The following is a 14,264-nucleotide window of genomic DNA, read 5'->3' as shown; positions in this document are numbered from 1 at the left end:
AATCAGCGATTTTGGCGGCAAATTTAAACACCGCTCTGCTAATTGCACCCGGTCGGCCGCATACATATTCTAGAATACCGATGTGTTAGAATCGGGCCACCATCTAGTAAACAATAATTCCAATCATAGACGAACCTCATGTGACACTGGATCAAACTGCCCGAACAGCTGCCCCATGGTGATGGCTTTAGGGTTCACTGTCCGGTAAATCACTTTTTCTTCTTCGCACCCTCGCTCATTCATAAGAGACAGCGTATCAGCGAGGACGTGGAGGACCTTCGTTTTTCCAGAGAACGGCTCTCCAACCAACATAAAACTGTACGGGATAAACAAAATGCAGCATGGTCCATTGTATAAAATGGAAACAGCGAAGAATAAATCCCCCGTCCCATGGACTTTTGTAGTTACAGCTTACCTGTGTCTGACAATCATCATCTCATACGTCTGGATCATTTCCTCCAGGAAGACCTTCTCGGGCTGGATGTTGTGTCCAGCACAGCTCTCCTGTGCGCATTCGAGTAAATCCTGAGCAAAAGGAAGGTAAAATATTTCATCAGTCTGATTACAGTGGATCCAATTAGAGGTGGGAGAATACATTTTCAGGACCCAGATCAGTATTCTGTGGAAGCTGGACGGGACTCCTGAGAGCCGCCTCTTAGCTGCCGGCATCCCCGGCTCCTCTTCTGATTATATGGCCTGGTGTACATCATGCTGCAACCATAACGTCATGCCAGGCCGGCTAATCTGAAGAAGAGCCGGGGGGCAGGAAGAAATAAGGTGGCTCTCAGGGGTCTCATTCAGTGCCCACCACTGAGCTGATGTCACGCACAGTGTAGGAAAGACAAAGTGCGACACAAAGGGATGAGGGGAAGGGAGCCCAGATACTAGGGAAAGGGGGAAATGGAGACCTCCTAGGCTGATCTGCAATCACCCTGTCTCCCCTACCCACTCTATATTGGTTCCTCACCAGTTGCCGCACAGGAACCTATCCCTGTATTTCCTTAGCGCTTGACCCTAGATAGGGAAGGGGGGTGAGCACTAGTCGATCCCCACTGACAACTAAAGACAGCAAGGGGAGACAGACAAAGGGGAAGTAGCTTAGCTTGAGTCGACTTCAGAGAGATGGCACACACATCCTCTTAGCACCAGAGAGGAAGTAAGAACTGCACTTGCTCCAAGCCTTCACAAGGGGTCATGTGAATATCACTGGCGCCTCTGTGTAGCAACCTGGAAGTATTTAAACACCCAGGCCTGATTGTCAATTAGAACAGGAGGGAGGTAGCCGCTGGGTCCTACATTGAGACCGCTAAGAAGATGTCTGTAATGCCAAACGAAGGGATCTCCTGCAACCAACTGCAGGGCGACTGTCTGTCACATATGACGCACCCATGACACCTGGCCATTGGATCAGTCTCCTGCGAATCGATTCATTCATCTAAAAAAAAATGTCTCCATAACCTACAACTAAACTAGCGATAAATCACTCACAGATGTTTTAACCATTTTTTTCTACATCAGATCATCTTGCATTGGAGGTATAAGTGAGCCCCCTTACCTCTGGTGCCCCTGTGCAACTGCCCAGGTTGCACTAATGGGACCGGACGATGAGTGACAAGGTTATGTAACCCAATTCCAAAGCAGTGGATCAGGATCGGGTGATTTCAATGGGATTGGTCCACCATCTACTGTGTATGGGGGCCTCATGACAGATTATGTTGGGGGACATAAAAATCGGGCGGTTGGAATTTAATCACCCAATCCTTACTCTCTGACCCTGAAATTAGCAGCTGCCATAAGATTCTGGCAGCGACTCTGTCATAGAGAAAACAGGAGCGAGCATTCCTGAATATGGGGGAGCCGGGAAAGATAACTGTCATCCTAATGATAGCTGGCCCGCTATATAGGACCTATCACTTGCCATTAATATGCAATTTTATTACCTGATGTAAATGCCGCTGTTCTGAATCCGGTGTTGTTTTTCTTTTGCTCCTGCGCCTCTCCATTCCTGAGATATAGCCTCTTTATAGAAATCTAGTTCATAATTTTTAATAGCCAATTGGGCGTGGTCATCAAGTCCTCTCTGTGGGAGTCTTCAGGAAGGCCTTGCCCAGTTGGCTTAAAGGGCTAGAGGAGAGTGACAGATGTCAGGAACGGAGAGGAGCAGGAAGAAAAGAAAAACAATGCCGGAGTCAGGAGAACAGCGGCATTTACATATTTATGGCGAGGGACAAGTCCTCTTTAAGTCTTGGAAAACCCCTTTAAGACACTATTATATTTTAATACCTTATAGTCGGCTTCCGGAAGTTGAATGCCAGGGAACAGGTCACTGGTAATCCCATTGAACAGAGGAATATCAGGAGACAAAAATTTGGGTTCGTTTACATCCTTAATTGACCACAAGAGCTAAATAGAATGAAAAAGGATTAAATGATAAAATAATTCATATACAATATGACATGAAACAATATTAAAAGTGAAGAACCCCATTACAAAGGAGCCGTCAGTTCTTGTGGTATGTCTGTATTAGTAAAGAATAGTATTCTCCAAAAAATAAGGATGAAACCTCTTTTCCTAAAACTCTACATTGTATCGTCCCTCTGTTATACCTCCTGGAAATGTACGTGTAAATTATATATAATGTATATATAATCTATATAGGGGACAACCCTATACACTGACTGTGCCCAAACAGTGGTGACATTGTCAGACTGTGTAGGGTACTCGTTATTGACAGATTTCAATTAATTCCTACATTTCCAGGAATGATAAAAGAGGAATGGAACGCTGCTGAGTTGCACTATAATATGCTGCAGAATTGTTTTTCCATAGGGAATACATGTGGCCTCTGTGTTGCACTGTTAATTGCCGGCTGCAGAATGAGTTAAGTGAGATACTGTCAGTGAACTCGTTTTTGCTGGCTGACGGGGAGTTTGTAAATGTTTAGAGGTTTAGCGTGCAGAAAACCGTAAGAATAAAGGCAGATCTCCGCAATCAGAGCATAGTTGGGGACCATCATTGCTACAGTCCGGAAAAGAACCTGAAATGCGCAAACCAGATGGGTCAGTCAACAAATGAAACTAAATTACTGTAAACTAGGCATAGAGCCGGGGAGCCCATTATGTCCATTTACACTATCCTCCACCCCAGACCTAAAAGTGATGTGTCTATTCCACATCAGAGGAAGGTCAGTCAAAGTGTGGTTAAAGGGGTATTCCCATCTCCAAGATCCTGTCCCAATATGTAATAGGTATAATAATAATAATGTTTGCAAATATCTCCAATTAGAAATGTAGTCTAGTTCTTCTGATTAGCTACAGTTATATGAAAAAGTTTGGGCACCCCTATTAATCTTAAGCTTAATGTTTTATAAAAATTGGTGTTTTTGCAACAGCTATTTCAGTTTGATATATGTAATAACTGTTGGACACAGTAATGTTTCTGCCTTGAAATGAGGTTTATTGTACTAACAGAAAATGTGCAATCTGCATTCAAGCTAAATTTGACAGGTGCATAAGTATGGGCACCTCACCAGAAACGTGACATTAATATTTAGTAGATCCTCCTTTTGCAAAAATAACAGCCTCTAGTCGCTTCCTGTAGCTTTTAATGAGATCCTGGATCCTGGATGAAGGTATTTTTGACCATTCCTCTTTACAAAACAATTCCAGTTCAGTTAAGTTTGATGGTCGCCGAGCATGGACAGCCCTCTTCAAATGATCCCACAGATGTTCAATGATATTCAGGTCTGGGGACTGGGATGGCCATTCCAGAACATTGTAATTGTTCCTCTGCATGAATGCCTGGATAGATTTGGAGCGGTGTTTTGGATCATTGTCTTGCTGAAAGATCCATCCCCTGCGTAACTTCAACTTTGATTCTTGAACATTATTGTCAAGAATCTGCTGATACTGAGTGGAATCCATGCGTCCCTCAACTTTAACAAGATTCCCGGTGCCGGCATTGGCCACACAGCCCCAAAGCATGATGGAACCTCCACCAAATTTTACTGTGGGTAGCAAGTGTTTTTCTTGGAATGCTGTGTTTTTTTGCCGCCATGCATAACGCCTTTTTGTATGACCAAACAACTCAATCTTGGTTTCATCAGTCCACAGGACCTTCTTCCAAAAGGAAATTGGCTTCTCCAAATGTGCTTTTGCATACCTCAGCCGACTCGGTTTGTGGCGTGCTTGCAGAAACGGCTTCTTTCGCATCACTCTCCCATACAGCTTCTCCTTGTGCAAAGTGCGTTGTATAGTTGACCGATGCACAGTGACACCATCTGAAGCAAGTTGATGCTGCAGCTCTCTGGAGGTGGTCTGAGGATTGTCCTTGACTGATCTCACCATTCTTCTTCTCTGCCTTTCTGATGTTTTTCTTGGCCTGCCACTTCTGGCATTAACAAGAACTGTCCCTGTGTTCTTCCATTTCCTTACTATGTTCCTCACAGTGGAAACTGACAGGTTAAATCTCTGAGACAGCTTTTTGTATCCTTCCCCTGAACAACTATGTTGAATAATCTTTGTTTTCAGATCATTTGACAGTTGTTTTGAGGAGCCCATGATGCCACTCTTCAGAGGAGATTCAAACAGGAGAACAACTTGCAAGTGGCCACTTTAAGTAGCTTTTCTCATGATTGCATACACCTGGCTATGAAGTTCAAAGCTCAATGAGGTTACAAAACCAAAAAAAGTGCTTTAGCAAGTCAGTAAAAAGTAGGTAGGAGTATTTAAAACAAGAAAATGATAACTGTGCCCATACTTACTTATGCACCTGTCAAATTTTGTTTGAATGCAGATTGCACATTTTCTGTTAGTACAATAAACCTCATTTCAAGGCAGAAACATTACTGTGTCCAACAGTTATTACATATATCAAACTGAAATAGCTGTTGCAAAAACACCAATTTTTATAAAACATTAAGCTTAAGATTAATAGGGGTGCCCAAACTTTTTCATATAACTGTATAGTGACCACCATCTCAATATGCATAAATGACTACTGCCCCATAGACGTCATTGTAAGTACACCCCAAGATTGCTTTACTGTGACAAGATCAATTGTGTCCTATGAAAACCCAAAGAAAAGAGGGGGGAATATAACATAGATATGGAAAGAACATAGGAATGGGGTGAAATGTATGAAGGTGCTCGGCATATTGAGCTGTGATATCTGTAGAGGGACTGACTCCATATTAACATCCTGTATATGGATTTAGAATAGGAGGCCATAAAAGCCCCTGTAGGTGTAATGTGGAGGGGGCACAATACCTTTCTCCATGTAGTGTATGATAAATAGAACATGGTATTGGAAAGTTTGGTGCCAGCCATGATGTTTGCACAAACCTGTTTGGATCATTTCCATGCCCACGTCACGAGCGTGCCCCTCTATGGTGACGAGAGCCCCCAATGTGCTGCGAGTCTGCTGGGACAATTTGCCTCCTCGCACAAGCTCCACAATATCATTTAGCTGGAGCTGCAGATTATCATAGGAGTTTTTCAGGCCCTACAAGAAGGATGTAACGGTGAAATCATCTGCAGAAACATTCATAGAACATACATATTGCAAGGGGGCTGAAATCTATACAGATTATAAGCTGCAGACTAGATTGAGAACTCCACAATATGCAGGCACTTTTTAATGTACACAACAATTTTACAACATATCTTTATAGAAGTTGGAGATCTGGATAGAACCCAGAGCTCCAAATACCCAGATGTACCTCTATAAAACCCTGCCACAAACAGCATGGAAAACTCAATGCAGATGGATTAATTTTATGCTGGTATTATGGGAAATCCCATACAATGTCTTCCCTTATTGGTAGATATGACGAGAGTAGAGATGAGCGAATGGATTTGCAGGACTCTGGTCCAACAGTCGGGTCAGTATTCCACGGCCGCAGGACCGGAGCTCCGTGAACCGGCATCTCTGGCTCCTCTTTTGATGTCGATGTCAGAGTTGTGGTGTGAGGCACAAATGACATCACGCCTGGCCGGCCAATCAAAAGAGGAGCCAGGGATGCCGGCATGTAAGAGGCGGTTAGCAAGGCTCCCATCCAACAGCCACAGACTACTAACCTGCTCTCTTAGACCAAGGTCCTGCAAATTTAGTTGCTCATCTCTAGACAAGATGCATGAATCAATGCAAAATCCCAACAATACTATGGAGCCTTTTGGGTACCTTCAAGATATTGAGCCGCTGTACAACTGCAACCCCCAGGAGAAGACCCATGGGCAAGAACAGTACATGGGCTCTTTGCAGTCTAATAACGTACTGTGAAAGAAGCTACTTGCATCTTTTGATGTGAATGTGGGTCCCCTTACCTCTGTTGCACCAATGGTATATCCGCCCCTGGAAACTCCTATAAGCTGCGTCCCTGGGTATGACAGTCTATTAGCAGGAGAACACCTGAAGTCTGTCTATGAATGTATATATATGTATTTCTCCCAGAAAATTATTACAATTACACATGTTTTGTTGTTCACATGTTTGTTTAATTTGTGTGTATTGGAACAACACAAAAAGAAGATATTGGTCAACAATTTTGGTTCTCAAGTCCTCAGACAGTTCTCTTTTCCTCTTTCTGTTCTCCCTACTTAGTGTGGCACGTAACAACGCAAAGATTGAGTCGACTTTTCCCCTTTGTATCGGGTTTCAGGTGTGATTTTCATATTGCCCACACCTTTTACTTGCCACAGGTGAGTTTGAACGAGCATCACATGCTTGAAACAAAATTGTTTACCCACAATTTTGGAAAGATGCCAACAATTTTGTCCGGCCCATTTTTGGGGTTTTGTGTGAAATTATATCCAATTTGCCTTTTTTTCTCTGTTTTTTTTGTGCTGTTCCAATACACACAAAGGAAATAAACATGTGTATAACAAAAAATACACATGCAATTGCAATAATTTTATGGAAAATACTTCAAGGGTGCCAACACTTCCGGCCATGACTGTTTCTAGTGAAGCAACCTTGATCAGTAAAGGAGCTTATGCCGTACCTCTGAGCCACTGCCGATAGCTTCATGCACTTCACTTGTCCAGAACATCTGAGACACACAGAGCACGACCTGTCCCGGCCATTCCCTCACCCAGTCTTTTCTTGCAGTCTCGGGGTATGCCTTTTAAAAAAACAAAGTTAAATTACGTTGACAGAAGCATTTAAGAGAGGGACAACCTTACTAGTATTATCTAGCAAATTCATTTCTACCGATTTCAGGTAGAAGATCTGCTACCTGGCTCTATAGCAAGAGATACATCATCCACAAATCATTCACTGCTGCCAAATAATCTTATACAAATATAAAAGTACTAGATTAGTTCCAATTAATGCTTTTGGTCTGTAGGTAGATCCGTACCATTCGTGACCGAGCAATAACATCATGCACGCTCCTTAACATGACATCTTCCCCTTGGATGAGCCACTTCTCCACGGCCCCCCGAGCCTCGGAGGTGGAGATGGTCTGGATGAGCTCTACGCGTTCCCCCTCGGTGCTGTACATGGCTTTGATGTCCAGGTTAGGAAGGAACTCCAGCTTTGCGATGCCTTCAAAGCCCTTCTTTAGATGTGGTTGGACCCGCAGAGGATCTTTAGTCTCAGAGAGAATTTCTAGCATTTCGTCGTTGGACAGGAAGAAAAAGCTAAAGCGAAAATGCACAATATGATAAAGTATTGGGTCAGGCGCCATTTGTATTAGTGTCTGTGAGAAAATAGAAAAGCAAAGCTTTAAAGTAAAGATTCAGTCCCCATACACATTGGATTAAAATAGTTTAAACCTGACGATTGCAGCAGGACCGGCCTACCCACTGATGTGTATGGGGGTCTCATGACTCTCCCCCGATAGAGGATGTCAGGGCCAGAAGGATCGGGCAGATGGGATTTCAATACCCGGTCTTTTGGCTCTCAGGGGAGATAACCCGCTGCCGGAGGTGTCCAGTACTGACTTTCTCCTCTCTCTCCATTAAAAACACATGACTGTTCAGCAGAATATGTGGGAGTCAGGAGAAATAGCCAAATAACCATTCAGACCACGGGTATCTCATATCTGATGCGTATGGCTAGCTTAAAGGGGCTATCCAGCTTTGGGAACTTTTTTTATTTAACTGAAATGGGTATTCCCATCTCCAAGATTCTACCCCAATATGTAGTACGTGTAATAATAATAATATTAGCAAATACCTCCAATTAGAAGTGTTGTATAGTTCTTCTGATTTGCTTTGTCGCTTACCCCATGTGCAGGGCATTGCAGTAGCTTAGGTTACGACCACTAGCAAATAACTGTCACTATATGAGTGGTCGTAACCATGGATACCGAAGCTGGGGAAAGCGACATAGTGAATCAGAAGAACTATACTACATTTCTAATTGGAGGTATTTGCTAATATTATTATTATTACTACGCCTACTACATATTGGGATAGGATCTTGGAGATGGGAATACCCATTTAATTGCGAGTATTTGCGACAATTCAGTTTCATTAAAAATGTTGCACCGTTAGGCTTTTTGTTTCCTGCACATTCAGCTTTGATGTGATCTGTGGTCATAAATCGGCTAAGAGGAGCTGAAAAAAGACATTAAAAATAAGTCCAATAGCCAGCGCAACACAGAGCCAATAGAAGGCAAACAGTGCAAAATTATTAATGAAATCCAATTACAAAAATGATTTCAATGGTTTAAATAAGAAAAAAAAAATTATTTAAGGAGTATATAGAATCATTGCAACAAGTGAAAGGACTATACCGTGGGAAAAAAAGCCTCTTCTTCTCCAGATAGGCATTCAGCCCTTTCATGATTTTATCCAGAAGCACATTGCTGTCCTGAAGTTTTTCCAGAAGTCCGGTCAGAGAAGTGGCGCTTAAAACCTAAAACAAAGTAGATAGCCCATAAGTAAGATTCCATTATATAGTTATAGAGACTGAAAAAAGGTCACATTCATTGACTATTGTGCCAATAGTTCATATTAAAAAAAAAGTTAGAACCTATTTGGATAGAAAATAGAAGATGCGGGAGGCTGGAGTCCAGGCAGTGCGGAGCCCCATAACCCGGGATCCTTGTGATGGAAGCATCAGGACACGGACTCTTGGAAAACATCAATCCTAGATGCAAGATGACCGTGCTTTCTTGTATCAGTCCACCAAGAAGCATCCATTTACCTTCGGGTCTTTAAAGCAATGTTTCATGATCTCTCTCCAGTTTCTGTCCACAGTCTGGAATAAGCGTCCTTCTTCAGGCATTTGCTGCATGATGTCCTCAGAAGAGAAGATGGGGTCTAGATAAAGCCACTGGGCCTGCACCTTCAGCCATTCATCAATGGTTTCCTGGATCCTTATCAGTCGTTCCTCCCATTGCTTAAAGGAGGAGAGCAAAAAGTTAATTACACATAAAATGAAAATGATAGAAAAAAATGCTATCGTTTTAGAAGATAAATTATCAATGGATATGAATTCTGAATTGTTGGACATTTGTAGGGAAAGTTTGGTGAGACTCCTTGATACCATCCCCTTTACATGTAAGCTGGAGCCGCATGTAACTTTAGCCTCGGAGATCCTAATGAAACCTTAGCTTCTGCCAATAAGCAAGTGAATATTTTATACCTTGATTTCTTTCTCATAGGGCTTGATGAAAGGCGATCCCCTCATTGTCTGAGGCTTCACAATTTGGTCATCCAGAGTGGTTTGGATTTCATCCACTGCTGATAGAATAGAAACGCCAGATTCTCGATAGGGACTGGTATTAAAGGATATGGAGTCCCACATTTCTTCCATGGTATGCTTCGCCTTCTCCAGGGAAAACTCCTAATAAGAAAACACAGAAACTTTTCACTAGTAGCAGATTCCTCTTTGTTCCGACAAGGATGGGGGAGAAGCATATGTACAAGGATGGGGGGCAGCATATATACAAGGATGGGGGAGCAGGATATATACAAGGATGGGGGGCAGCATATATACAAGGATGGGGGGCAGCATATATACAAGGATGGGGGAGCAGCATATATACAAGGATGGGGGGCAGCATATATACAAGGATGGGGGAGCAGCATATATACAAGGATGGGGGGAGCATATATACAAGGATGGGGGGGAGCACATACAAGGATGGGGGGCAGCATATATACAAGGATGGGGGAGCAGCATATATACAAGGATGGGAGAGCAGCATATATACAAGGATGGGGGAGCAGGATATATACAATAATGGGGGACAGCATATATACAAGGATGGGGGGCAGCATATATACAAGGATGGGGGAGCAGCATATATACAAGGATGGGGGGCAGCATATATACAAGGATGGGGGAGCAGCATATATACAAGGATGGGGGGAGCATATATACAAGGATGGGGGGAGCACATACAAGGATGGGGGGCAGCATATATACAAGGATGGGGGAGCAGCATATATACAAGGATGGGAGAGCAGCATATATACAAGGATGGGGGAGCAGGATATATACAAGGATGGGGGGCAGCATATATACAAGGATGGGGGGCAGCATATATACAAGGATGGGGGAGCAGCATATATACAAGGATGGGGGGCAGCATATATACAAGGATGGGGGAGCAGCATATATACAAGGATGGGGGGAGCATATATACAAGGATGGGGGGGAGCACATACAAGGATGGGGGGCAGCATATATACAAGGATGGGGGAGCAGCATATATACAAGGATGGGAGAGCAGCATATATACAAGGATGGGGGAGCAGCATATATACAAGGATAGGGAGCAGCATATATACAAGGATGGGGGAGCAGCATATATACAAGGATAGGGAGCAGCATATATACAAGGATGGGGGAGCAGCATATATTCAAGGATGGGGAAGCAGGATATATACAAGGATGTGGAAGCAGCATATATACAAGGATGGGGAAGCAGCATATATACAAGGATGGGGAAGCAGCATATATGCAAGGATGGGGGGCAGCATATATACAAGGATGGGGAAGCAACATATATACAAGGATGGGGGAGCAGCATATATACAAGGATGGGGGAGCAACATATATACAAGGATGGGGGAGCAGAATATATACAAGGATGGGGGAGCAGCATATATACAAGGATGGGGGAGCAACATATATACAAGGATGGGGGGCAGCATATATACAAGGCTGGGGGAGAAGCATATATACAAGGATGGGGAAGCAGGATATATACAAGGATGGGGAAGCAGCACATATACAATGATGGGGGAGAAGCATATATACAAGGATGGGGGAGCAGCATATTTACAAGGATGGGGGAGCAGCATATTTACAAGGATGGGGGAGCAACATATCTACAAGGATGGGGGGCAGCATATATACAAGGATAGGGGAGCAGCATATATACCAGGATGGGGGAGCAGCATATATACAAGGATGGGGGAGCAGCATATATACAAGGATGGGGGAGCAGAATATATACAAGGATGGGGGAGAAGCATATGTACAAGGATAGGGGAGCAACATATATACAATGATGGGGGAGCAGCATATATACAAGAATGGGGAGCAGCATATATACAAGGATGGGGGAGCAAGATATATACAAGGATGGGGGAGCAAGATATATACAAGGATGGGGAAGCAGCATATTTACAAGGATGGGGAAGCAGCATATATACAAGGATGGGGAAGCAGCATATATACAAGGATAGGGGAGCAGCATATATACAAGGATGGGGGAGCAGCATATATACAAGGATGGGGGAGCAGCATATATACAAGGATGGGGGCAGCATATATACAAGGCTGGGGGAGCAGCATATATACAAGGATGGGGTAGCAGCATATATACAAGGATGGGGGAGCAGCATATATACAAGGATGGGGGAGCAGCATATATACAAGGATGGGGGAGCAGCATATATACAAGGATGGGGGAGCAGCATATATACAAGGATGGGGAAGCAGCATATATACTAGGATGAGGGAGCAGCATATATACAAGGATGGGGAAGCAGCATATATACAAGGATGGGGAAGCAGCATATATACAAGGATAGGGAGCAGCATATATATAAGGATGGGGAAGCAGCATATATACAAGGATGGGGGAGCAGCATATATACAAGGATGGGGAAGCAACATATCTACAAGGATGGGGGAGAAACATATATACAAGGATGGGGAAGCAGCATATATACAAGGATGGGGCAGCAGCATATATACAAGGATGGGGAAGCAGCATATATACAAGGATGGGGGAGCAGCATATATACAAGGATGGGGGAGAAGCATATATACAAGGATTTGGGGGAACACATACAAGGATGGGGGTAGCACATACAAAGATGGGGGAGAAGCATATATACAAGGATGGGGAAGCAGCATATATACAAGGATGGTGGAGCAGCATATAAACAAGGATGGGGAGCAGGATATATACAAGAATGGGGGGTAGCACATACAAGGATTGGGGCAGCATATATACAAGGATGGGCAAACATATACCAGGATGGAAGGGGGAGCATATTTTTTCTATCTGCAGTCTCATACCCCTGCTCCTGTTTGTGGCTGCTTTCGGTTCCCCTCGCCTGCTCTATGTATTAGTTGTTTTTCTAAACTAAAACCTCAGCATTCTGGTTAAATGACCGTGTTGGCACTATGGGATAAATAAGTGGATTTTCGGTTGCAGTTTGAGCTCTCGGTCTGTAAAAGGTTCGCCATCACTGACCTAGGATATTTAGGAGATATTGTCACTGCAGTATTCAGGTGTCACCATCTAGAGGTCGAAATGCAAATTACTACATGGATTCTTAAATTAAGAAATAGGGAGTCACATAGCAAGAGTGATTTGTATCATACTATCAAAAAATACTGCATCTTTTTGTAAAAGCATCTCATATACAGTACTGTGCAAAAGTTTTAGGCAGGTGTGGAAAATATGCCGCAGAGTAAAAAGCTTTAAAAATAGAAGTGATAATAGTTTACTTTTAAGGACAGTTATTAGGCTATGTTCACATGCTGCGTTTTTTCAACCCTTTGCATAACTAATAATCTTTATAATAATAATAATCTTTTTATTTATATAGCGCCAACATATTCTGCAGCTCTTTACAATTCAGACAATTTACAGCCATTATGGGCGCTGTCCCCATCAGGGCTCACAATCTACATTCCCTATCAGTATGTCTGATACAAATGGAAGCAAGGGGACCCTCTGGGTTCTGTTATAGGACGGATAATAATACTCCAATATCTGCAGTGGATTTTTCTGCTGCAATTACTGAACATGTGCACATACCCTTATGACGTTTCTTTATATTTTAGTGGTTAAAAAAAAATTCAGACCCTTAAATTGTTTGTCTCTCCATATTCTGAGACCTGCATCTTTTCGCTCATGGAGCTGAGTGAGGTCTTGGTTATTTTTCGCTGGGAGCTGATGCTTTTAACCCCTTCACCACCTTGGGTTTTTCCATTTTTGCGTTTTCGTTTTTTGCTCCCCTTCTTCCCAGAGCCATAACTTTTTTTTTTTTCCTTCTTCATGTTTAACATATTGTCTGAATAATTTAATATTTCGATAGATCGGACTTTTTTAGTAATGACGATATCAATTTTTTTTTAAATTTTTCCATTTTTGAATGAGGACAAAGGAGGTGCAGTTTTTTATACATTTTTATTTTTTAAATGGAACCTATCATGTGAAAAAAACGCTATCACGCTATCAACCTGCAGATGTGGGGTTACTCTGAACTTGCTCGGCGCCCGCACTTTGAGCCCCGCTGCCAGGAGGAAGCTTTATTCCTCCCGCCATTGGTGTAACCGCACCCCCCGGCATTGATTGACAGCAGCTCAGCAGTACGACCGGAAGACAGTCAGTGCTGGAGGCGCCACTCTCTATGTACAGAGCAATGACTGAACCCGCGCCACCGCATCTATGACTTGAAGCTGACCGCTGCCAGGAGGAATACACATAATTTCGTCCCGGCAGCGGGGCTCTAAATGCCAGGGCCAGACAGGTTCAGAACGCTATTAACCTGCAGATTAACCCTGTTTTTTCACGTGACAGGTTCCCATTTTTTTATTTCTACTTTTTTTGTACCACTAGGGGATCTCAACCTGCAATTGTTCGATTGCTTACACTATACTTACCGGCTGCCATGGTAATGTGGCGCCCCTGCGGGTCCAGTTGCCACAGGGGTACTGCATCTCACCCAGAGGTGTGGTACTCCACACTCAGGTAAGGACGGAGTACTACCCGGGACCCACACACCCACATCCAATACTCTTCACTACAGTAGGGAAGGGCGAGATTGATCCTAAGGGAGAGC

The 14,264-nt window shown here is 43.3% G+C and overlaps 1 protein-coding gene across 1 annotated transcript in view; it reads right to left on the bottom strand.

Annotated features, from left to right (window-relative positions):
• The window catches only part of LOC141240293 (dynein axonemal heavy chain 12-like), a 34,804-nt gene extending 21,481 nt beyond the window's left edge, over window positions 1-13,323 (bottom strand). The window contains exons 1-3 of the mRNA XM_073668623.1: window positions 13,285-13,323; window positions 8,741-8,862; window positions 7,358-7,640 (exon numbers count right to left, since the gene is read on the bottom strand). Of these exons, the coding sequence (XP_073524724.1) occupies window positions 7,358-7,640; window positions 8,741-8,862; window positions 13,285-13,323 (444 nt within the window). The remainder of the gene's footprint in view (window positions 1-7,357; window positions 7,641-8,740; window positions 8,863-13,284) is intronic.
• Window positions 13,324-14,264: the final 941 nt, after the last annotated feature.

This window comes from Phyllobates terribilis, unplaced genomic scaffold, assembly GCF_046119375.1.
Source record: "Phyllobates terribilis strain yellow unplaced genomic scaffold, ASM4611937v1 Scaffold_817__1_contigs__length_633815, whole genome shotgun sequence".
Lineage (NCBI taxonomy): Eukaryota > Metazoa > Chordata > Amphibia > Anura > Dendrobatidae > Phyllobates > Phyllobates terribilis.
Note: the sequence above shows the minus strand (reverse complement) of the source record. Positions and strands in the feature narration are given on the sequence as shown.